Source organism: Cyanistes caeruleus, chromosome 1, assembly GCF_971803275.1.
Source record: "Cyanistes caeruleus chromosome 1, bCyaCae1.hap1.1, whole genome shotgun sequence".
Taxonomy (NCBI): domain Eukaryota; kingdom Metazoa; phylum Chordata; class Aves; order Passeriformes; family Paridae; genus Cyanistes; species Cyanistes caeruleus.
The window spans coordinates 38,091,811-38,117,385 of record NC_141701.1 but is presented as its reverse complement, the minus strand read 5'-3'; the positions used below and the strand labels follow the sequence as shown (position 1 = coordinate 38,117,385).

At 41.1% G+C, this 25,575-nt stretch overlaps 1 protein-coding gene across 2 annotated transcripts; it reads left to right on the top strand.

The window, feature by feature from the left end:
- The first annotated feature begins 9,497 nt into the window (after window positions 1-9,497).
- On the top strand, window positions 9,498-25,509 carry SDCBP (syndecan binding protein). Of its 2 annotated transcripts, none has more exons than XM_086887370.1 (9): window positions 9,498-10,308; window positions 14,688-14,769; window positions 17,663-17,741; window positions 20,177-20,286; window positions 20,600-20,758; window positions 21,755-21,930; window positions 23,143-23,314; window positions 23,864-23,955; window positions 24,798-25,509. In XM_086887370.1, exons 2-9 carry the CDS (start codon window positions 14,719-14,721, stop codon window positions 24,850-24,852), a joined length of 894 nt encoding a protein of 297 aa, XP_086743496.1. In that variant the 5' UTR covers window positions 9,498-10,308; window positions 14,688-14,718; the 3' UTR covers window positions 24,853-25,509. The 2 variants fall into 2 exon arrangements, with proteins under 2 accessions (XP_086743496.1, XP_086743499.1); XM_086887373.1 differs by lacking the exon at window positions 9,498-10,308 and adding an exon at window positions 10,465-14,221.
- The last annotated feature ends 66 nt before the right edge of the window (window positions 25,510-25,575 follow it).

Here is a 25,575-nt window from a genome sequence, read left to right as displayed (position 1 = left end):
ATGGCACACCACAGCACAGCATTGCCTGGCCTGCCTTCATAAACCAGCTGCAGTGATCATGCCAGAAATGTAGCATCTTCCTCAGAGAGACTGTAACTCCGGATATAATTCCAACAGATCCCTAGCTGGATTCACGTTTTTCCTGGTTTTCCTGGGTCAATGGAATAGGTGGAAGTCTTGTAAACCTAAATTATAACAGAGTATTTAAAAAAATATGAGTGAAATTCTATTAAATACGTTGGAAAGAATAACTCTTTAGTTTAGTTATTTAATGATCTACACAATCTAAAATAAATTCATGCTCCTACAGTATCACTCTACAGCCCTATTTTAGTACCTGTCATGGTTGTTAAGAGGGCAGATTTTGCCTACATTATACTCTGCCTTCTGCAGAATTTGTGAGTCATCTGACTCCAGGAAAATAGTGTGCTCAGGTTTTCTTAAAAAAAAGATTTAAAAAATCATCATCACCATTGTCATCCTCTTTTTTTTTTTTTTTTTTCTGTAGATTGTATGTAGATTGTAGAGGTACAACTGTTTTGTAATCTGATATTATTGTGATATATTTTACCCTGTCATTTTTTCATTATGAAGCTCGTTGCATAGATAATGCCTGGTATTTACAGGATAATTGACACTGATGGGCCATAAAATTGGATGGGCTTAGGAACTGGGTTTATTTGAATCCTGTTTCAGGACAATTGCCCCTGAGCATATAAATAATTATTTTTTTCTGTTTCAAATAAACAGATATTTCCTCTAATGACCAAGTTAATATTTCCATATTTATCTCAGAGTATCCTCTTATATATCAGATATGTGCTTACATATCAGATAATGAACTTGATTTAATTGCACCATATCAGTTAATTTTCTCTGTGGGATTTTCTTTGTTCTTTTGGAATGTTAGTTGAAAGTTTGGTAACCTTCCTATCAGACCTGGGATTTACAATGCCGCTATCTTCCCTTTATTATCAAGCATTAGAAACTGAATCTCAATCAGAAATACTATCCTTTACTTGAATGAAAATATTTTAATAATATGTTGTGTTCCTTCATGACCAGTTTCCTTAAAAATGTAGAAAAGGGAACTATTAAACTAATGATTAAAGTAACAATTGAGAATATTACAATTTATGAAAGTTACCTTTTTCTAAGTATTGCAGAAGAGAAACTGTAAAGAGAGCAATTATGAAAGTGGAGACAAAAGAGAACTGATTTGGGAACCCAAGCAGGAAAAGGAAATGGCTGTAATACAAACCACGAGGAATTATTACCACTCATCCAGTGCAGTGAACTGCATCTTCTTAAATCAGTTTTTTTTTCTTTTTTTAAACTCTGGAGTTGTATTGTATCATTTCATAACAAAACAGAAGCTTCTATATTATACTGTTACACCTAAACACACAATTGCAGGTGCTCAAAACACTTAACAGGGAGAAATTAAATCTCAGATGTGATTACAAAACTGATGCAGCTCACTGCTACCAAATATTTGAAGAAAGGTAGTTTGATAACAAGCCAGGAGAAGATTGCTGCAATCCAATTGTCTGGGTGGACACTACAGCTGTTCTGGACTGCTCCAGCAGATGGAGCAGGGAATGTAACTGCACCTTCTGTCTCACTTTGCTTTTCTTCTGCTGATGTTCTTTTCCTTCCTTCCTTCCTTCCTTCCTTCCTTCCTTCCTTCCTTCCTTCCTTCCTTCCTTCCTTCCTTCCTTCCTTCCTTCCTTCCTTCCTTCCTTCCTTCCTTCCTTCCTTCCTTCCTTCCTTCCTTCCTTCCTTCCTTCCTTCCTTCCTTCCTTCCTTCCTTCCTTCCTTCCTTCCTTCCTTCCTTCCTTCCTTCCTTCCTTCCTTCCTTCCTTCCTTCCTTCCTTCCTTCCTTCCTTCCTTCCTTCCTTCCTTCCTTCCTTCCTTCCTTCCTTCCTTCCTTCCTTCCTTCCTTCCTTCCTTCCTTCCTTCCTTCCTCCCTCCCTCCCTCCCTCCCTCCCCCCCACCTTTTTAAAGAGGTGCACTGCCCTGTAGTTTACTCCATAAGCTCTTTTGCTATCAGCCCTCCAGTATGTAAAGGGGCTTACAAGAAGTGTGGAAATGGAATTTTTGCACAAATATGTAGTGATCAGACAAATGGTGTCAATTTTAAAATGAACGAATGTAGATTTAGATTAGATATGAGGAAGAAAATCTTTTCTGTGAGGATGATGAGGCACTGGAACAGGTTGCCCAGAGAGGTTGCTGACTCTTCATCCCTGGAAGTATTCAAGACCAGGGTGGATGGGACTCTGAGCAACCCAGTGGAAGGTGTTCCTGCCCATGGCAGTGGGGCTGGAACTACATGTTCTTTAAGGTTCATTTCCAATCCAAACCATTCTATGATTATATGATTCACTGCCTGAGTTAGGCATCCATTAAGTGAAGCACTTACTTTATGTCCCCTCCTTCATCACACTCACAATTCACTCTACATGTGCATTTAGAGGTCTCAGAGATTCAGAGTCACCTGTAGCTATTCTGTAAGAAGGGTGACATCTTAAGGATCTCTCTGCTGTTTACAACTATTTCCATCTTCTCTATGCAAGTGCTGGTATCGCTCTGGTCCTGCAGTGTGGATTTGGGCCATTTGCATGAGGTTTCTGTGGGGTTGGCTTTGTGCTACTTATGTTCTTGAAGTTATCAGCTGTGCAAGGACAACACCCATTGTTCCAGTGTAAAAAGAAATCAAAGGGTCCACCACCTTACTGGCAAGATGACATTCTGGCTGGAAGCCAGCTTGGCACCTGTAGTCACAGCAGGGACTTCTTACCTCAGCTGTGGCCACTACAGATCTAAGGGGAGACAGAGGACAATAGTTGTAGGAAACTACCAGCAACTTCCCCTTGATGGTGATTTCAGCAGCTATTAGGCCACTTTGGGATTTTAGAAGTCTCCAGAAGACTGGGGCAAATGGCGAAACTGGATTAACAAAGCAGCTGGAAAGAATTCACAGCCTGAAAATGGTGGGAATCATCAGCCTAGCTTTATTTGAACAGATTTTCTCTGATTTCAGAATATTTTTACTTTTCTTTTGGATCTACACATGAACACAGGAATCATCCTCTGAGAGCATCCCTGGCAGATTTATGCAAGCCTGTTTCTGAAGTATGGAAAATTTTTTCAAGAATGATTGTATATAAATCTTTTTTTTTAATGGAAATATGAGCTTCATTGGACTGTGCAAAATGCGAACAAGTAGAAGTATGGGGCACACAGTTGTGCAACTGAGTCACATTTTACTCTTCCAAGGGAAAATACATATTCTTTTACTACTAGATTTACTTAAAGATTTCTTTTTCTTATAGCTATATTCTACTTTTTATAATATAATATTTATTGAATAATACAAGCCAAGATTGAAGAGCGAGTATTTTCTATATAGCAGAAGAAATCTGCCAGTCATCACTTCAATTCTTTCCTGTGATACATTCCTCTTCATGATCATACTTCTATGAGACAAAGCTTTCTTCATTTTCTTTGGGGTTTTTTTTGGAGAAAGCAAACTGTGGCAGTGAACATCTTCATTGAGCAAAAGAAAGGAAAAATAAAACATGGTGGTGTAACAGACAATATGAAAGCTACTTCAAAGTTTAAGGCTGTTCAGCTGTCCAGGTTAAATTAAAAAGATATGAATATGGGACTAAATAAACTGTCCAAAGCACAGCCTGCTGGTTTTACACGTGAATCAGCCTTCTGACCTAAGAAAACCAAATTGCAACTGAATACAGATGGCTAATTTTGAAAAAATATGTCTTTGTTTAACAACTAATATTAATTTTCCAATACCAGAGTTGCTGTAATATTGTGTTTTACCTATTTATTTATTTACTTATTATTTATGTTTTTATATTATTTTTGACTTAAATAGGTAAAGATCAGAGATCTACCTCTTATAGCTTTGCCTTGCAAGTTGGAAAGACAAACTACAGGTAGAAAGAAAATAATTAAAACAGAAAAAAACAAAAAGAAGATGGTAACAGGAAGAAATAGCTGATGGAAGAGGGGTGACAAGTAGATGTTGCAGAGAACAGGAAGATAAAGACAAAACACAAGGTAAGAGACAGAAGCATTTAAACATCTGATTAGTTTACAAATGGGGACAATTTATTGCTTTTTTAAACAAACAGACAAACATTTGTGCTCCAGTAGTTATATAGCTCAAGACTGGTCTCAGAAGTTAAACAGGTTTGGTTTGGTCAGAAAGGCAGTGGCAGACTGCCAAAAACCACTCCTGAGCTACGGGAAGCATTTGACTTGCTTAGTCAGCGTGGAGACAGCTCCCCAGAAAAGTAAGGGCACTGTGCCAACAGCAACACATGCCTTTGGATGAGCCATCTCCTGATTGCCCACAGCAATTCAACTTCCCATGACAGTCTCCCCCAAAATTTTTGGCTCGGTCTAAAGACTTCCAGTGGTGACAGACATAAAAGGGAAATTCTAATTATAACTCTTCAGCAGTGGTAACTTGTGACTGAGGAATGCTCTGGCATGGAGGACAAGGAGGGGTTAAACTGCCTGGAAGCAGGAATGCCAGAGACAGAACAGACTCCTTCCAAGGGAGTGAAGTTTCCCTTGGTGACGAGATAAGGAACAGTCTCAGCTTTGTCTTGTAGCCATCCCGGGTGCTCAGGGAGCCAAGCTCAGGGGCAAACTCTGAGCAGCAGAGCTGGTTGAAAGGTGGATCCGCTGGCTGAAGTGCTCCATGCAAATAATCTTGGCTTTGGTACTGTCTACATAAGGAATCTGCTCGTGATGCATCTTTGCAGATTCCATGTAGAACCGCATATTGAGATGGGACTTTGCCCAATGCATTGCTCATTAATTTCTTCTTTTATATTTAAGCACAAAGGTGTGTTTAATTCACCTCGAAGGTACCATAAAAATTCTCCAACAGGTGCCACTAGTGAGCCTTGCTGGAGCAGCTGCTCTTGGCCTCCACTCTCCTTCGCTTCTTCTTCTGAGGCTACAGCCTCAGTAGCCAGAGCGGAGCAAAAGGACTATCCACCTCTGTTCCACCACCCCATTCCAGGGTGATGGTTTGAGGCAGATGTCTGCTCAGATTTATCCTTGGTGGCATTTTAAGACAGAGAGCCAGCCTCCCACTAAGGCATCAGAGCACATAATTCCTCATGCTGTACTTGCAACAAGCACTTGTGCCCTGGACAAGTTGGATGGGGCTGTGAGAAACCTGGTCTAGTAGAAAGTGTTCCTGCCTATGGCAAGAGCTTGGAACTAAATGATCTTTGGGGTCCCTTCCTACCCAAACCCTCCTTGACTCTGTGATTCTATGAGGGCAGAGGAATCTGTCCTTTTGTCTTGCTTCATGCTTCATGTAGACCATGGAATATCACCTGTATTTGACCACAACCACGGCCTGAACTAGGCTGTATCTAACATTAAGGTACAAAATTATAACTTAGAGATCCCAGGAGAAAAGACATTGAATCCCTGGGAAAACAGTTAAACAGAAAAAATTACAGCTACTGTGAAATATACATCTCATTTTTGCAATGCATCCCTAGTCTTTACAGTAAGAAAACAAAATACAAATATATATTTTTAAACCCTGAAATGTGTATGTCAGAGGCAGGAAAGAACTGTTCAGGTTATTTAAGTCCTTTCCAGCAAAATCCCACTTATGGATTAGGCACAGGAAGTTCACAGTCACTCCTCCCGCTTGCCTGCATAGAGCTCAAATCCACCTCTTCCTTGGCTCTCTTTCCTGCCTCCTGTCTCCTGTCTCCTAGAACTGGCTCAGCAATGAGCATGTTGCTCATGAAGGAGCTTTGTTGTCTGCAGGACATCTTCCTCATCTGTTGCAAAAGCTAGAAGGTGTTACTGAATGAGGGTGACAGAGGAACATCTTATTGCCCACACCCTGGACAGTCAGGCTGTGGAGTTGGATGCTGCTCTCACCTCTGCCCCAAAGCTCTCCTGCAGTGACAAATAACTCCTTCCAGACTCTCCACAAAGAAATTCCTGTGTTTTGCTCATTTTCTATTTGCCCCACAGAGGCTCTAGGTCTAATCTGCAGAAGTGTTGGGCACACACAGTCGTGAATGAGGTCAGGAAGGTGGAGATTTAGCAAAATATCTGCTGTATTACCACAAACATGAGACATGAGTTTGTAGAACTGAGAGCTCAGAATACTGCATTATGAGCATATTCAACTTGAGTGCCTAAATTCCTTGTTTGTACCCTAAGAATTAAGACAGAAAATAAATGAGCAACTACTTGCACAGCACTCAGATATTAGAGTGTTACTTAGAGAGGATGGTGACAACATTAGCATTTCCATCTTTAGAGTGGAGTTTGAATAGTAGACAGGAAATCGGGCATGAAACTGCCAACTGTGGAAAATCACTCACTGAGTGCCATCCACCCCATGGGCTGAGGATGAAAGTAATATGTTGTAATGCCCTTGAAAGGCAAGATCAAACAAATATGAACAGGAAAAGAGGAAAAAAGTGACCTAGCAGTTTTTAATGTTAAGTTACTGTACTCCTGTAATGTAATCTCTTCTGCGTAACAGGGGTTTATGCTGAAATTCTTGTTTCCATATGGAAAGTACAAAAGTTCTTGTACATGGAGTCTAGAGGCACAGCTCAGTGAAATGCAGCCTCACAGTTAATTAAGCTGGTTTGGGGTCAGTTTGTTCTAGAAATACAAACAACATGTCTGGACACTCCTTTCAGCTGGCTTAGAGCAGGACCCATTAACTCCCTCATAACTACCCCAGGTATGGAACCACCTGAATACAATTTTTCTGTTTCCAGTGCTGACAGGGTGCTATCTTGAACAATTTGTATGTGTTTTGAGCGCCCACTAATAATGTCTCATTGTGGAATGGGTGGAGAGCTTCCTTACAAACAAAAGCACAATCTGTTTTTGGCTTCAAAGGAGAAATATGAATTTTTTTCATAATAATTATGTTTTATTTTATTAAGATTTTTTGCAACAGCTGAGACTGATACTGATCAGTGGGTGGTTTTTATTATTCTTTGAAAGTTGGCACTAGACCAGCAAAAAACCCACAAGCAGTACACTGACAATGGGAAATTATCACACTTGTCCATGGGTATTCTAATTTAAACAAGCAAAGTCTAATAACTTGGCTAGTTGTTTCACTTCTTTCAAACAATAGATGTTTCAAACAAAACATACTTCTAATTAGGAGCTAATATAGAGCCATTTATTTGGGCAATTCTCCTCTGACTCCTTAGTGGAGTTTTCTCAGTGGAGTTCCTAGAAAGATATGGCCTGGCCCTTCTTCTGCTCTCTTCCAGGGCACAGAAGTATCTTCCTTGTCCCAGGTGCTCAGTTCTTGTCACAGAGTGACTGAGGCACGTACCACCCCTCTCCAAGATTTGGTTTCCCTGGGGAGGAAACAAGACTAGACCTGTAGCTGGAATTGTCTTTGGTCTGTGTGTTTGAAGGATGAGGACCCTGAGATGTGCCAAACTGCACTTGTTGCATGGATTAGATGTACCCATTTTTCAGCAGTTATCTTTCTGGTTTATTGTATTTTGTTCCTATATTTAAATGAACAATTATGAGAAAGCTTTTCAGTACAAAAGTGTAATCTTTCTCTCTCCAATAGTGTTCTTAAACAAGAAGAAACAGCCTTATACAGTTTTTCAAAATCTTCATTGAAGTCACATATGACAATACACTGGGAGATGAGGATGATAAGATTCACTTTAGATACCAAGGTGGATGTCCTGCAGGTGGACGCGGTGCCAGAGCTACTGCCCATAACCTGGACTTTGCTTGCTCTTCCATTATGTATCTAAGACAGTGCACCCATGGTATGCTCAACAGGTAATAAACCATATGGAACCAAGTGTTTGGGCTAGGACATCATTGCAAAGCAAATGAACATCCATTACAGTCTTGTGGATAAAATCAGGGAGGGTGCATTGACAGTGCAAATCTGATATGCACTGGAAAAGGCTGCTCCCTGAATAACAGCAGGCTGTCTTGAAAGACAACAAAGAGATAAAGTAAAGTAGAAAACAGCAAATAACAACCTAGCTTTCTGGAGAGAAGAAACGTTTTTTGCCATGAGAGGAGCATTCAATATCAAACCAAAAGAAAACACCACCCTTCAGTTGTCAGCATTGGCACCCAGTAGAATTGCACTGGAAAACTGTCAATCATACATCTTCAATTTCCATGAACATGAACACTACAGTGCCCTTCATTCTACAGGGTGGGTCCAGGGCTTCACTGCACCGAGCTCATTTCAGGATGAGGAGTGGCACACTTTGTCTGAGCACAGTTTTAAAACTTTCACTGCACTTGTGTTAAAATCTCCTTTGGCTACATAGAAAATTTAGCACTTCTAAAGCCATAATCATCTGTCATTAAACCAGAGCTAGATTCCCTCTCTTCCTCCTGGCCCAGAGGACAGGTAACACAGGATTTTCTGTGAACTTATACCCTAAGCCCAAGATTTCACTTAATGTATATTTAATGACCTGTAGTTGCATGACTCAGCAGCCAATAGTTCAGGTAGTGGCATGTAGGAAAGTTCCAGGTCTGGCTGATTGTTGGATATAGAAACAGAAGCCTCCTGAGCAGCCAGAGAGTTGCTGTTCCTCTATATTCAGCACTGCTGTGGCTGCTACCCCAGTCCCTGCGGTGCTCACCAAACATCCTGGAGGGAATCAAGAACTGGAAAATATACTGCAACAAAAATAGAAAAATACATATTGCAACAAAATTTATGTTTAGCTTAACTAAGGTTATGATTATGCAGATAGTTCAAATGATGAAACAGCCTGTCAGAATGCAGCAAAACAACCTTTCCTCTCATTCCCATTTCTCCTTCCACTTCCTCCTTTCTCATGTTTCCAGCCACACACTCCCTTACTCTGGTTCATGCTTGTGCTTGAGGAAGCCTTTTATTGCTAGTATGGATCGCTAACCAGCAGAAAAGCATTCATGATTTTGGTGGATTTGATTTCTCCTGGGGCAGTGAGTTAAGCTTTCTGTCAGAAGAGCTCGGCACCTGCTGGGACTGGCTGAGGGCAGGAGAAAGAGGCTGTAGGTGGGAGCAGACCTTCTTCCTATGTGCTGGAGGACTGCTCAACTCCTCTGCTGAACACTGGCTTCTTAGGTGAAAAGAAGCTCTAGGGCACTCAGCACATTTAATTATCTGTATGAAGAACAAGATTTGACAACAGGAAAAGAATTGAAATGAAGAAGGAAAGACCGGAAATTAATGCTAGGGGAGTTCATACTCTAAATAAGGTAAAGGGGGGTAATTATGATAATTGACTTATGAAAACCTCTTTCCAAGCTTGATCTGGGATTTCTCTGTCGCTGGTACACTTTACATCATGGTTTCTTTAGGGGAGCCTCTCCAGGATAAAAGCTCTGTTTCTGACACCTGCCTGTGGTAGAAGGCTCAGGCAGGTGCTGAATCGTGGGACAGGTGATGTGGTCGCTCTAGCTCTGCTGTGTCACAACTCTCCTGTCCACAGCAGACATGCAAAACAAGGTAGACACAGGTTGTTAGTGGAGAGTGCTTTATTACAGCAGGGGGGGAAAAATACGTAGGAAAATGAGCAGAAAATCGTACTTTTTCTCCATGAAGACGACGGCTATCAACCAATAAAAACACACAAATGAGTCCAAGGCCCTACAAAAACAACGAAATCTCAGGGGGAGTTTCAGGGGGGACCTCATCACTCTACGGTTCCCTGACTGGAGGTTATGCTGAAGTGGGGGCGGTCACTTCGTGAGGGGACCAGAGCAAATGGCCTTAAACTGAGACAAGGAAAATTCCGATCAGATATTATAATTTTTTTTTCACTGTAAGAGTGGTCAGGCACTGGAATAGGTTGTCCAGGAAGGTGGTGGAGCTACCATCCCTGGAGGTGTTAAGAGGCGCCTGGTGCTGGGTGATGTGCTTCAGCGGTTACAGCGGTAGTGCCAGGTAGACCGAGGGACTGGATGATGAAGATCTCTTCCAACCTTGATGACTCCAAGATTCTACGTGAAACAAGCGGCCGGAGGGGAGCGCGGGCACCGTCACCCCATTCGTGCCCCACCACCCCACAGCCGCCGGCGGCCGAACCAGCGGCAACCCCGGCCCCGGCCCCTTCCCCGCCGCCGCCGGAGCATGCGCGGGGCCGGGCCAGTTCCGCCACCGCCCCCGCTCCGTTCATAGCGGCGCTGCCGGGATCCAGGGGAGCAGCTGCCGCCGCCCCTCTCCTCTCCGTACTGCGGGCCCCGACGGACGGCAGCCAACAACTCCCTGGGCCGGAGGTAAGCGAAGGGCCGGCGGGCGGGGTCCCCTCCCCGCGGCCCTTTGTGCGCTCCTCGGGGGCGGGCGGGGGGCTGCGGGCCGGCCATGGCGGAGCGGGGAGGGGGCGGCCGGCGCCGAGGCGGCCCCTCTGTGGCGCTTGCGAGGGCGGTGTTGGTGCCCGCTCCGGCCGCGGAGCCGTGCCGTGCTCCTGTGGGGCCGCCGCTCCCCGCAGCCGGCCGGGGGAAAGGCTTCAGCCGGGCTCGGGGCGCTGCCGGCCCGAGGGGCTCCTCCGCCCGCGGACAGCGAAAGCAGCGCCTGGATAAGGCCCTGTGTGCCCTGTGTGAGGGTCTGTGCCCGGCCCTCGGGTTTGGGAGTGTCATCTGGCCCCGCGCCGGGGCTCCACTGCCCGGCCGAGCTTTTGTATGAACTTGGCTTGAGACGGGCTGAAAGGTGCTGCAGCGGCGGTGCCACGGGCCTTGTCAGGCAGGCGAGCCCTGCTTCAGGTCTGAAATGGAGGCAGCAGGTTTCGGAGCTGAACGCATAATGAGGGCAATTGCTCCCAGGCTAATTAGATATGTATCAGAAGGGAAATACTGAGTTGTTAGTGGAGAACGGCTCTTACGAAACCGTTCCTCGGTTCGTGACGTCTCAGCCTGACCTTCGGGAAGTGTTGTCCTCGATCTGCTTTAAAGATGAATTTTGGGGCTCGTAAGCTTCTAATTTCTGGAAGTGGGAGCCAGTGTTCCAGTACAGGTGCCAGCACTGTGGCCTGCTGTACTTTTTCAGTACAGCTACTGGGCTACAGGAGGATAGACACGTAGAGTAGCGGGTTTTGTTTTGTTTTGTTTTCCCCCTCCCACAGTTTTAGTGCTTTCAAAGACAGCAGTCGCTACGGGCTGGCCAGATTGAGGTTTAGCGGGGCCATCCTGTGCTGCGTTCATGCTTTGCGAGCTGAAGAACGCTTCGGGACGCCCGTCTCCTCCCAGGCACGCCACCGAAAGCAGTTCGGGATCGCTCCCACCTTCAGGACTTCCTGCTGGCAGGCTCAGGGTGTCACGAGTGACGCCTTTCATACTTCTCCCATCGGTGGCCCGGTACTTCGCTTTGGCAAACAGGATCTCCTTAGTGGGACGTGCAGGCAGGGGTGGTCAGACTTTCCAGCCCAGTGTACTGAAGAGGAGGGCGAGGTCTTCACTGCCAGGCTTTGCGGTTTGCCAGCTGAGTTACAGCTACTGCCCCATGCCCTTCCTTTTGCTTTCATTTCTCAGTCCCTAAGCACTTGTTGTCTCACAGTACGTGGAAGTATGGAAATGATTGGGAAGGTGATTCTGATCTGGTGTAAATTTTTAAGAGAAACGAGGAGATTGTAGTGACTCACGTTTTGTGGCATCTACTCCCTAGTGCCTAAAGGTGTTACAGCACCAACTGAAATTCATGTTTATACTGTGAATAGCATTGCATAGAAGTCGTGGGCAAGTTCTTCCTGCAGTTACTGATGCTCCCTGACAGTGGCAATTGTTACTTAAAAATCCTTCTTTAAACTAAATATAATATTCTTGTGACTCTCACATTATCTAACATGGGGTATTTGTGTTGCCATATTCAAAGTTATGAGCTCACTCAATGCAGTTTCAGTGGTGAGTGCTACTCTGGCTATTTAGTTGGAAAACCAAAATCAGGAACTGGCGAGTTTATGACAAAGGAGCCAGCTCAGCAGATCCTTGGTGACAAACACTTTGGTTTGTTAACCCTTGGCTGGGGAGGGGAGGCTGAGGGGGTTGTCAAGGGGCAGGACAACCTTCTGGAATGTTGTCTTATGTAATCTGAACACTAGAATACATTTAGCTTTTCTAATGCTTGTCTGCAGAAAGCACTGTGCTCTTCTTTATAAGCTAGCAGAAGGTTGAGGTTGCCTGTCTGTAACAAACATAACCAAGTGACTTCCTGCAGAGACTGGTCTGTGGGGGAGAAACAAACCTGGCCAGGGTGTTACATGGAAGTTGGTCACTGGGGCAGGGGACCTGGCAGTCCCTGTCCTGTGCTCTGCAGCTCTATGGATGCCAGAGTTCACCGCCTGCAAAGTGCTGCTGTTGTGCCCCTCATCATCCTGCCATGGGGTGACTCATTTAGGAACACACTGTCCTTGGGGCCTGCCCTCTTTTCCTGCCTGCTGCCAGGGGTGTGCTGACTTTGAACATGTGCCAGTACTGGGACCAGCACCTGGATCTCCCAGGACAGCTTTAGCACAGAAGGAGATGCTGAGTCCGATGCCTTGAGTGGTGTGAGCAGCAGAATGGAGCATCCAGGAACCATTTATCTGACCAGGGGCTTTGGCTTACATTTGCTATTACCCATTTTGATGAGCATAAACATTTCAATGTTTCAGGTCAATTCTGAATTAAAACGGAACTTCAAAATGGCCTTAAATGTGTGTTTTAATTTATAGTTTCCAGGCTTTAACTGTTTGGTGGAATTGCAACAATTAATCAAAAAAGTCAGTGGCAATTAATTATTGTAATAAAACAGACCACATGTTCACAGTTTAGATATTTGTCACATTTAGGACATGCTTTTTTTATTTTTTAATTGCAGTTTGACATGATACTAAAGCTGTTGGGCACTGCTGAACAAGCATAATAGCTGTTGATGAATTCAGTGTAATATGAAGAGATGTCCATTGTGTTACTGCAGTATCACATTAGGCATCTGTGTGTGGTGTTCATTTAGAAGTGGACTTCATTTCTGCACATGAAGAAGCAATAACTCAAGGATTTATGCAGTGGTCACTTGTAGTCTGAAATGTTTGCTAAATTGCTGCATTAATTAGAATGTCTTTTCTTTGGATGTGAAAATGAATCCCCAACCCAAAAACCTTTGATAAAACTTCCATATTAACTGTGTTCTCCCTATCAAAACTGTATGTATCTGTTGTCTTCTGGTTATGTCCCTCTCCATCCCTCTCACCACAGTGTTACTATACACTGATGTGAAATGTTTTATTGTGAGTTTCAAAAGTTCAGCTGATCTCAGTGAGAGCATGAGTGAAGGAACTCTGGAAAAATGAAAGGTTCCTGAAAAAAAAAATAAATGAGGTTCCTGAAACCTCAGGTGACTGGTTCTAGCAGAGTTGTATTTCAGAATGATGCCTTAGAATATCATGTGAAGTGGGTTGTGGTTTGTTCTGTTTTGTTTAGGATTTTTTTCCCCTTTTTTTTCATATTACTTCCTGATAAGTTTTCACAGGGCTCTCTGAAGATCACATGAGAGCCAGCCTGGAATCTTTGTGTTTTGAAACTCACCACTGACTGAATCTTCCTAGTTTATACTAGGTCTATAGACCTAGTTTATAGGTCTCTTGCTGCAATTAATATGTTGCAAATGGGCATGGGAAGCCAGTTCTCTCTAGTGGCTTCTTGCTGGATCTCATGATTTAACCCCAGCTGACAACTGAGTGCAACAAAATTGCTTGCAGGTTTCCCCTGCCCCAGCAAGATAGGGGGATAGAATCAGAAGTGTAAAGTGAGAAGTCATGGGTTGAGGTAATTAGATAGGTTGATGTGACAGAAAAGGAAGAAAAGAAAAATTTTAAAAGAGGTGGAATATATAAAATGAGTGATGCACATTGCCACTGCTCACCACTTGCTGAGCAGTGCCCATGCCTTTGGCCAGGTTTCCCCCTGGTTTATATACTGAGCGTGATGTTACATGGCATCCCTTTGGCCAGTTTGGGTCAGCTGTCCTGGCTTTGTCCCCTTCCAGCCCTTTGTGCCTCTCCAGCCTTCTCACTGGCAGGGTATGAGAAACTGCAATGCCCTTGACTTAGTATAAACACTTTGTAGCAGCAACTAAAATAATTAATATGTTATTAGTATTCTCATCCTAAATCCAAAACACAGCACTAGGAAGAACATTAACTATCCCAGCCGACAGCAGGTCAGTGGAATATTAGAAGTGTTGAAAGCATTTTAATGTTTTGGACAACAGAGTGGAAGGTTCCGCAGTAGTGTATAAAATACTGTCCCTGTTGGGAGGAGGGTGATTAGGTTTTTTTCTCTTAAATTGCATATTGGCCTCCTAAAGTCTTTCTTTGCTTCCTGTGAAATGTTTTTCTCTGTATAGGTTTTCTCATCATTGAGACCTAAACTTTGATAGTGCTAAGTACATTAAATAAAGCCTATTAGCCAAAGGCTGCTACTGATAGCAGATTAAATGGGTAGTCTTAATGGAATTCATTTGTTGTGCTAGATATCTTTACTGCTGACTGGCGGGTCACAGAGCACTTTTTTAGCACTTAGTCTGGTTAATTTTTTTTTTTTTTTAAAATTAAGGAGTTAAACTCAGTAAATATATGAAAGCTAATCCTGTTGTTTTTGTTCTCCTATTTGTTTTTTTTCTCCAGTCTGCCCTCTACCCAGTAAGTCTTCATCAAAATGTCTCTCTATCCTTCCCTAGAGGATCTGAAGGTGGACAAAGTTATTCAGGTATGGTGGACTTTAAAAAAGATGAGTTTTGATGACCATAATATATGTGATATTTAATCCAGAAAAGCGGAGACTTATTGTAGTTGAGAACTTGTTTTACCATCTCACTCTGAAAGGGAAAAGACAGCCTGTTTACTCTGTAGCTTGATTTAGTTTATTATTTAGTTAATTATGATTAATGCATATTTTACCACCTGCATATATTTGTTTTGCTTTATATATTCATTTGTGTTCATTTGTCTTTAATATGTTTGGGTTTTTTGAAGTATAGATATATTGCCTTAAGTAGACAAATATAGTCAGTCTGTTCACATAGTTCAGCTCTGACTTGATGAGTAAACTAATAAATCTGCTGCATCTCATTCCCAGCATCCAAATCTGTGGCAGAAAATTTTTTGTGGTCATTTGAGAGAGAAAAAAAAAAAAAAAAGGCACTGGCTGACTTAATGCCATCTGGAATCAGACTTGTCCTCTGGCTATTTCATGGTAGTGACCAGTTCTCACAGTACATCCAAGATTATCACCTTTGTGCAAAACCCTTTATGTGTAAGAATGCTGGTAGTTTTATTATTAGACATGATGAGGACTAAAAAATATCTTTGAAACAAAATAATGAAAAATACTTTAAATAGATTAAAAACTATGAGAGGTTTGATGTAGATTTATTTCACAAGGAGTTTCCTTACTTTCTTCAGCATTTTACCTTTTCCTGAACTTGACCTGCATTCCTTCCTGGTTTAAACAACAGCAAGGAGTTACAATGTATTTTAAGGTGGCTGCTACTTCTATCCTTGCTGTTTTCACTGGGAAGCAATCAAGCAGACTGCAAGAATGGCTTTTTAACTCTCCTGTGCTATCCCAAAGTGCAGTGCCTTGTCTCATTTGTTTTTGTAAGTGTGGGGGGAGCTTTTGAAGTTGTGGGTGCTATGTTGGGATTTCTCCTTGTGTCCTCCCACTCCATTCTTCTTATGTAACCACAGTCCTTTATCTACAGTCTGGTAATGCTGAACTAAAAATTGAGCAGCCTGGAGCTAAGAACTTTGGCCTTTTATTGATAAGTGCTAGAGTTTATATATTGCAGTTGAAAATTGTCATAAATGTAATCTGTAAGCCATTTCATTTTCACTGATCATTTTCACAGAATTACTGAATAGTTTGGTTAAAAGTCCTCTGCAATAAGCACAACATATTCAACTCCATCACTTTGCTTGGAGCCTTGTCTAACCTGACCTCAAATATCTTCGAGGATGGGACATCTAGCAGCTCTCTGGACAACTTTTTCCAGTGCTTCACCACCCTCATTTCAAAAAACTTCTTTCTCATATCTGGTCTAAATCTAACCTTCTCTTAGTTTGAAACATTTACCCTTTGTCCTATTGCAACAGTCCTTGCTAGAAGGTCTGTCACCATCTTTCTTATAAGCCCCCTTTAGGATTGGAAGGTTGCTCTAAGGTCTCCCCAGAGTCTTCTCTTCTCAAGGCTAAACACCCCCAGCTCTCTCAGTCTTTTCTCATAGAAGTGTTCCATCCTCTGATTGCTCCTGTGATCATAGGGACCTGCTTCAGCAGGTTCATGTCTTTCCCGTGCTGGAGATCCTAGTGCTGGACACAGCACTCCAGGTGGGGGTCTCACAAGGGCTGAGTAGAGAGGCAGAATCATCTCCCTTGACCTGCTGGTATCAAAGGCTAAATTATTTCCTTCTCTCAAAAAATGCATTAAAAAATGCTGTCTCTTTAAACAACTCTGAGAGCATTCTTAGGAGAAGAGGGGGTAGAGTGCTAAAAGACATCTGCAGTGAGTAAGATTCAAATGACTGCTGGCTGAAACAAACAGTAACAAATGTAACTTGTTACATTAAATATTATTCTAACCTGCTCTTTTTGTCCATCATTTGAGTTGGAGCCTGTGCTTCTAAATACACGTGATATTGCTAAATAATGAGTCATTCTTGCTGTGAAACCTTTTTTTAAAGACAACTTCCTGGAGTGTACAGGACTGAGAAATCTTCTATTTTTAGGTGTTTCCTTAACATCATGAAGTAATTTGACTGTCATGTTGTGTTAGAAAATTTATGTGTCCTGTTCAGCATAATGTTTCACTATGCATTGAGTACTTCCTCCCCCTGCCCACTACCTTTGACATTCAGCCTCAGGAAAGTTACTGGGATAGCTATTTCCATCATGCTTAAGAGGCCTCTCTAAGGCTGTATTTTTCACTGGTCATGAACACACAAGGCCAAAAAATAGAGCTGAGGTATTGAGAAGGAAGGAAACTGACTCACAAATATAAGAGAACATAATAAAGTAAGCCAGTCAGCAATACAGAAATAAAGCTTAATGTGTTCACTGTAGTGGTAAGTGCTGTAGAAGAATCATCTTGGAAGGTCTGTTTCTTTCAGAAGATATGATAGTAGAACTGGATTGTGTGGAACTTGACACCTGAAAAGAACTATGGATCTAATTATGTCTGTAAACTGTGAAGGAGTAAAACTGCTGCTATCCAGCTGAAATCAGTAATTGCAAAGCACTCTGCTAAAGGTCGTACCTTAAAACTTAGTTATAAGCTTTGTTGGACAAAGGTAATGTTTCCTTTAAGGCTTTTTAACTTGCTTGATGAAGTAAACAGAGCAGGTTGACAGGAAAGCCTTTCTGCATTATCACTGTAGCTTTGTCTTTGAGGAAGGTGTGAGTTGATGTGCCAAAGTAGTTTTGATACTATTACTGTGTGTTGTATTGAAGCTATTTATTTCACATAAAAAGCTTGACTTCGTTACTTCAAGGTGGATAGTAATTAGCATGTACAAGAACAAAGAAAATACTGAGTCTTTTGCCTGCATAATTGAGATTTTTTTTTCTTATACAAGATAACATATGTCAGTTTCTTTGCTTTTTAGGCTCAGACTGCCTTTTCTTCAAATCCAGCTAATCCAGCAATCTTGTCTGAAGCTTCTGCTCCAATTCCTTGTGATGGAGGTAAGCTCATGTACTGCATAGTATCCTAATGTTGTGGAAAGCAGCTATGAAATCCTAAAGTTAACAGTACAGTCAAAAATAGCTATAAATATGTTACCCTATTTACGAAGGGTAATAAATGTTACTTTGTTTACATTTCCATTTTAGAAATGCCAACACCCACCTTGGTAAGGTGCTATAGGAGTCAAAAAACAGTGTTTGCTTATAAAAGGAAGTTGTGGCAAGCAGTCACCCTTTTCTTTCTGCAGCCTTTTCCAAGTGAGCCTGGTATAAGAAGATTTGATGTTGGTGCCTTTGGACTCTTATTAGCTCTTACCTCAGATGCTTAGTTGTTGTTATTTGTCATGTATGTATTTGTAAGCTTTAAAGGACAGTGTGAGTCAGTCTTTACATGTGAGTTTGCTTAGGGACAAAGACAAATCTCTGTTAACAAGAGAAGTGCCCAGGAAGCTGGCAATTAATCTTGTTGTGCAATCAACATAAAGCTTCCAGCAGATTTTGGAATCAAATGTGTGGTGGAAAATCCATCAGATCTAAAGCTGAATGATTTGTACTTGTACTTTCTCCTTTTCTCCCAAGCACATGTACATCCACAGAGGCGCACAGGTATGTTTGAGGTTAGAGCTCAGCTATAGTCAATTACTCTTGGTCTAAAAGGCCTAAAGCCTCTAACTAGCAGGACCAGCAGCAGTGCTGGAATGGTGGTCAGGAATGCTGGTCAGATATTAAAGGTTGGTGGATGGAACTTTGTCTCCAGTTCTCCTCTGTGTGCTTCTGTGTTTAGATGACTTTAAGGCAGATGTTTGCATAGCTCACCATGGTTGCCTCTGGTAGATCTGGAGTAGGTACTTATCTGGCCTAACCCCACCAGATCAGATTTTAGTTTGCTTCAGCAGTCTTGGCAGCATTTTTACTACTGTCCATAGTAGTAAATTTTCCTGCATTGATTTAGCCAGCAGGAACCAAAACTTAATTTTGACATCAGTTTGTATATGAATTGCTCTGGAATTCTGTGGCTGAAGAGTGATTAATCATTCGGTATATCCCAAATTAAAGAAAGCCTTACATCATCTATAGGATGTGCCAGATCCACTGGAAATGCTTCTGTCCTGACAGAAACACAAGACTATACAACATCGAGAGTTTCTGTGTTCTGCTATGTGTTCCATTATTCTGAGCATTCTCTATTTTAAATGAGAATGTAATTCAGCCAGTAAAGATGCATCCCGTGTTGTATATAATTCCAGGGGCTTGAAAAAGCAAGCAAAAATAGAAAATCTATTAATCAAAAATTTTTCTAATCAATATTGATGAAGGTGTAAGCTAGTAGATTACTCCAGAAATATGGTCAGACAGCTCTCATACAAAGCAGTGTATTAAAGAGCAGAAGAATCTCTTGTTTATACTGGCATTTGCCTTGCAATGACCTTTGTTCCTTCCCAGAAAAGTTACTTTCTGTTGCTGGTCAGACATGGATTCTTACATAAGCTGATTTTATTCATTTATACCCATAAATGAACACTAGAAACCTAAACCTTGTGTGCTGGGGAGTCTGGTTGCTTCCTAAACCCTTCTTTTCACTGCCTCTCTCTCCAAGCAGCCTTTTCTGTCCCCACTCATTTACTCAGAATGTCAGAGGGACTCTTAAGAGCTCATAACTGGCACTTGTTAAATGGCACCAATTAATGATCTGTGGAATGTCAAGTGCAATATCAAGTTTATTTCCAGAGTTGTTCAGCTCAAGGTCTGACAAGTCTGTCAGTTCAACTTCCTTTTCTTCCATTCCTTGTGCCTCCCTCTACTTGGGTGTGGAGAGATATTTTAAAGGCTGTGTGTGTTTTGTCTTGGTGAGAGGCATTTATAAAGCTCCTTCAGTTTGAAGCTGTGAGAAAATGACAGCCACTTTCTCATGAAGACTCAAAGCAGACTGTAGTGTGAACCTTAGAACCAGGAGGCTGCTGCAGAAACCTTCCCATGTCTTGGATCTGAAATACCCTTGGTTTGAATGCCTCTTGCGAGTGCTGTTTTGAACTTGGTAGAAGGTTTCACCAGGTTTGGGGGTGGGGAGGAGTTCTTCATTAACTGCCCAAAAGTTCTAGAGCTTAAGGGAATGTCCTCCTGGAAGGCAGCATATGGTTGGTTTTGGAACTGTCACCATGTGTCTTGTTTGTGTTGTAAATTGTGAAAAGAGTAACTGAAACTGAAAGTTCTCTCTAAGTTCTTTATCTCAGAAGTGCTGCTTGTCTGGTTCCTCTTCTAAACCAGGCCAGAATAATAATTCTGATTTAAGTGGGTCTTTTGTCTGTCATAATTTACCAGTTAAATAATTACAAAAGCACAAGATTTGTTGAAGTAATTGTGCATGTAAAAGCAGTTAATGGCTGTTTTTTTAAACCAACAGTTGTATTGATTTTTGTTTTGTTTTTCTCCTGTAGGCTTATACCCCAGATTGTATCCAGAACTTTCTCAGTATATGGGCCTGAGTCTTAATGAGGAAGAGGTGCAGAGAAACTTAGCAGTGGCAGCAGCTGCTCAGCCACAGGGTGTAGGTACCAGTCAAGCATATTCTAGAAAACAAAAGTGTAATGACTACATGTGTATCTAGCATTCTAGAGAACAGACTATTATTTGCCTTAAGTACCATAGTTGACTGAGAGGTGAATTATTTAAGTAGCAGTGTCTATTTTAGTCTGTTCTGAAACTCAGCAGTCATTTTCAATGTTGGGATTTGGTGGGGGAGACCTGGTGTTGTGGCTTATTTTGTGTGTTGTTTTTTTTAAATATAACTTCATGCAAACTGACATATAGCTATACTTAAAAGTTGAAACTAAGTTGTCTGGCTGTTTTGTTTTAATCAGCAACTGGTAACACGACCTTCTGCTAATTACATGGTAGCTCCAGTGACTGGAAATGATATTGGAATTCGCAGAGCAGAAATTAAGCAAGGCATCCGTGAAGCAATTCTGTGTAAAGATCAAGATGGCAGAATTGGGCTTCGCCTGAAGTCTGTTGATAATGTAAGTGTAGAAGTTGCTTTTTCCTCTAGAGATTTTACTGCTGGACTATATGTTAAAGTATAGTGAAGTTAGTATGTGGTCACAAAATAGTTTTCTGTATAATGGTTTCTTATCTGTTACCAAGATTTTAAAATCCTCATTAGACTTGTAACTAGATTTCTAGCTCTCTGGACTAGGATCTGAATTTACAGACACAGTTTAATGCCATGTGTTTTGTAAGACTTGAAAAATACCAACAATACTTTTTGTTTCAGTTGAGTGTGAACTTGTCCTTGCATGGTTGCTGTGATACTTTTTATCAGTTCAGGACGTCTTATCTTTACCTTTGTGGAAACACTGGACAGTACTTAATGTTCAGCAGTATGCAGAGAACTGTCCACAGCTTAGAAGTATCTCCTTTTTTATTAAAGGTGCTTAAACTATTTAAGCCATTTAATCTGAATGTTTTAAAAAAAAACTGTACTGAAGGTAGCATATAGGGTGAAAATACTTTCCTTTAGTTCTTCTAATGCAGAAAATGGGGTTTTCTTAGAGTGGCATGGTGTGATGTTGGTTTAACATCCCTTACTCCCAAAGGTATTATTTATAATTTGCTTTAATATGCTTTACTTTGTTTTTAGGGGTACTTTGACTAGAAATAGTTTTGTAACACCAGTTAAAACAGACAAATATTTACCCCTTTGCTTAAGACTTTAATGTTATGCTTATGGGGTTTTTTATTTTTAATGTTTAGCTATCTATACACATTTGCTTGTTTTTGAACTTTGTTCTAGCATTAATTATCTGTCAGACTTCTAAATACATCTAGAAACAGAATGAAATTTCAAAAGTGCCCCTTAAGAAGAGGTAATTAGCAAGTCCTTCTGTCTTGTCTGTTTGGCTGATACTGTGTAGAATGGAAAACTTCAGGGGCTATGTGTTCTGTGACTGGTCTTCATCTTTAAGCAAGAACTTCCCCTTCTCCTCTCTTCCTTTTTTTTTTTTTCCCTTTTGCAGGGTATATTTGTCCAGTTAGTTCAGGCAAACTCTCCAGCATCCCTTGCTGGTCTGCGGTTTGGGGACCAAGTTCTGCAGATCAATGGTGAAAACTGTGCAGGATGGAGTTCTGATAAAGCACATAAAGTTCTGAAACAAGCTCCTGCAGAAAGGATTTCAATGATCATTCGGGACAGGTAAAGCCAACTGCAGATAAGGATTTGCCATTATCCATCTCTGAGTAATTCTGAGGGGTTTGGGTTTCCCCTTGCTTGAGTAGGTTTAACAACCTTTTAGGTTTGTCCATGTACTTCAGTAATAAAGATCTCCATAAATGTTCCCTTTGGTAGGGACCAATCAAAATGGTTCCTAGTTTGTAAACTTCTTCGGCATGATGAGGTGTAACATTTTTCCAAGATAAACTAGTGAGTGAGAGATGGCACAAGTTAAATTTAAACTCTGAATTGAAGAGTTCTGTCCTTTTTTTTCTGATACAATTTTTTTCATTTAGTATAAGTGAAAGTCAACAATAAGACAGTAACAAAATGTTTTCTGTACTAATTAATACATTTGCATTTTATGTAGCATGATAGCTTTTCTTGTGAACTCTGTTGCCTACATAGGAATTAATGCCAGTTTTACTAAAAGCATGCTTGATGACCCAATATGTTTTTAAAATAATGATCTTGTAGCTAATTTTATGTAGTAACAACAGGTCAGATTCAACTTAAGGCCTGTAGGCTGCAAGAAGACAGATGATACTTCATGTGACTAAGTATACGCCTCAAAGCTTTTTCCATGTTCCTTTCTGCTTAAGAACCAAGCCTGACTCAGTGGAAGGCAGCTGCTTTGATCAGGGCAGTTACTTCAAACACTGAATTAAAATACTGTGGCAGTAGATTCCCTCTTCTGTCTACTGCTTCTGTGCCAAACATGCCACCCCCTTCCTATATCTACTGCCTTTTTAAGACAATTTAAAGGTTTATTGTCCCCAAAGCAGTAGAAATGTTGTTGGGGAAGCTCTGTACTCTCAGAATCCTGTGGTCTACATACAGTTGCTTAAACTGCCTGTGCCATTTTATCATCCTTGTAATGTTTGTAGAGAACTTAATTTTTAATGGAACTTTGGTTGGTTGGGGTGGTGGGTGGATGCTGTATGGGATTTTTGTATTATTATTAATCCAAATATTCAAATATCTGTACAACAGGGAAAACATGTAAGGTTTATAAATAAGTGCATTTTAATACAACAATGAAGTTAAATGCAACAACTTTTCATTATAGAAAATATATGGGTCCCTTAGAGTACAATTACTTTTTATAAGCTAAATATGCTAAAATAGCATGTGTTTTTTTTTCTGTGGTTTAGTAGACTGAAGACATTGCTTTGTATTTTAAATTCTTTTTAGACCTTTTGAACGAATTATTACCATGCATAAGGACAGCACAGGACATGTTGGTTTCATATTCAAGAATGGAAAAATTACCTCAATAGTGAAAGACAGTTCTGCTGCAAGAAATGGACTTCTGACAGAGCACAACATCTGTGAAATTAATGGCCAGAATGTAATTGGGTTGAAGGTAAAATAACTACTATGTGGGGGATGTGGATAGCTGTGAGCTTTTTTTGTTTGTGTAGTGTGTTTTGGAGAGAGGGAAAAGGTTGTAATATACTGTTTAGTGTTTGTCAAACAACTTCAGTCATTATGTAACTTGACTGGAGAGAGACAGATGCTTTGGGCTTCTATGCAGTTTTGTGTTGGTTGTTAGGGCAGCTCATTCTCATCTTTGCTTCTACCTGGCAAGGCTAGCCCTTTGTTTTTATCTGTAGTCCAACCCTGCTGCCAAAACAAAGGGTAAGCTTCCTCCTTCCAACCTGCATCAAATTTTAGCAGGAACTGTGTGTGACATCTGTGTCCTTTCTCTAGTCAGTTCATGCAAGATGCTCATAACTGAATATCTGTAAAGTGGCGTTGCACTTTCAGGGATTTGTCCTGAAGGTTGAGTGCTCCAAACAAGGAGTTGGGGCGGGTCTCAAAGCGACTTGAAATGTATCTAGGAAAAGCTCCTGAGCTGCTTTCTTAGTCAGCTTGAATTGCATTGCTCATATGACTTCTTGTTTACTAACAGGACTCACAGGTTGCGGACATCTTGGCAACAGCTGGAAATGTAGTGACCATCACTGTCATGCCTTCCAGTATCTATGACTATATAATAAAGAGGTAGGTAACACAAAGAAGACATGGTGTTAATTATAATCAAGTGGACTGTGTACTCACAATAAGACCTAATTAAAAACCTTACTTGAAGCTTGGAGGAGGGATGGGGGTGCCTGAAAACTTGTTTGATTTGATGTTTTGGTCAAATTGATGTACTGTTTTTAATTAGTTCTATGTTTGTGGTTATCCTTTGCCTTTTCCTCTCTGGAAAAAAACGTTTCTAAATTTTTTTTGACTAAGTCTGAATTTCTGAGAACTGGATACTACATGTATTTGTTACCTTGTAACTAAAATGTTGCTTCTAGTGCAACTAATTCCTGTGGTGTAAAAGTGATTGTTGGCAGGATAGTTTTGGGTTTCTTCCTAATCCTTAGGCAATAATGGCTTTTGACAACTAAACCTGTCCTGCAAAAATATTTTTGAAGTTGCTAGACATTAATAATGCTTCAGGTGTAATTGAGTCTTTTTTTCCTTTTTTTTTTTTTTTTTAATTTAACCCCCTTGGCTTGGTATCCTCTTTCTACAAAGCAGTTTTCAGTCTAACAGCCACCTTTCACTCTGCTCTCCTTCCCTTGTGCTTGTACTCTGCTTGCACATGTGTCCATACCCTGAAAGGTACCAATAACACAGCTCAAGTACTAATAGAATTGTTGAATACTGTAGGCTTCTCTTTCATCTGGGGGTGCAATTTGGTGCAGCTGTCTGTAGCAACTTGTCAAAAATAGTGGAGTGAAAGTCCAGCTTCTGGTTTGTATTGCAGGCAATGACAAAGCTACTGTGACCACATGCTTGAGTGGTCTTCTGTAGTTGTCTTACAAACTTGAATGCCTTTTCCTTTTCCTTAGGATGGCAACTAGCATCATGAAGAGCCTGATGGATCACTCTGTTCCTGAAGTCTAAACTTGCACCATGGATGTGTGTGTACATATATATGATGATGATTCCACTAAACTTGGGCTATTATACTCAGTGATCTCTTTCTTCTGCACATGAGCCTTTCTGGAGGCTGAGAGAAGATATGCTGCATCAAGCATTTGCATCTATAATGGCTGGGAATGTCACCGTTCAACATATCTCGTGTATTCACACACTGTAAAACTTGCAGCCTTACATGCTTGACAAATGTGAAATTCCAATTGTTATGACTTCTTTTCGTAGGTCTTTTATTTAGCTTACTACTCTAAGCCATTGCAACTAAAGGAACCAGGTATCACTTGCAAAGCTACATGTTGTTACCCAGGACAATGCTGTGCTTTGTATGTCTAAGAAAAATGAGTATTTTTATTGCTTTTCGTTTGCAAGAGTAGATTTTAAATAGCGTATTAGAAGTAAGGCTAGTACTAGTTAATTTTTTGTTCTAGTAAATACTGTTTACACAAAAATGCCACCTAGCTGAATATAGCTCAAGGCATCAGTCAGTAAGCATTAATTAAAGTAGTGTACAGATACTCAAATCTTTTTACTTGTTATATGAATTGTAACTAATATGCTTATCTCTCGCCTTAACCATGTTCTTTTAAGGATTCAGACGTAACCAAATAAATGACCAAAACTTTACATCCTGTGTGTGTATGTACTTAAGATGAGCTAAAACAGGCTTGTTTTATTGAGGTCAGTTTCAGC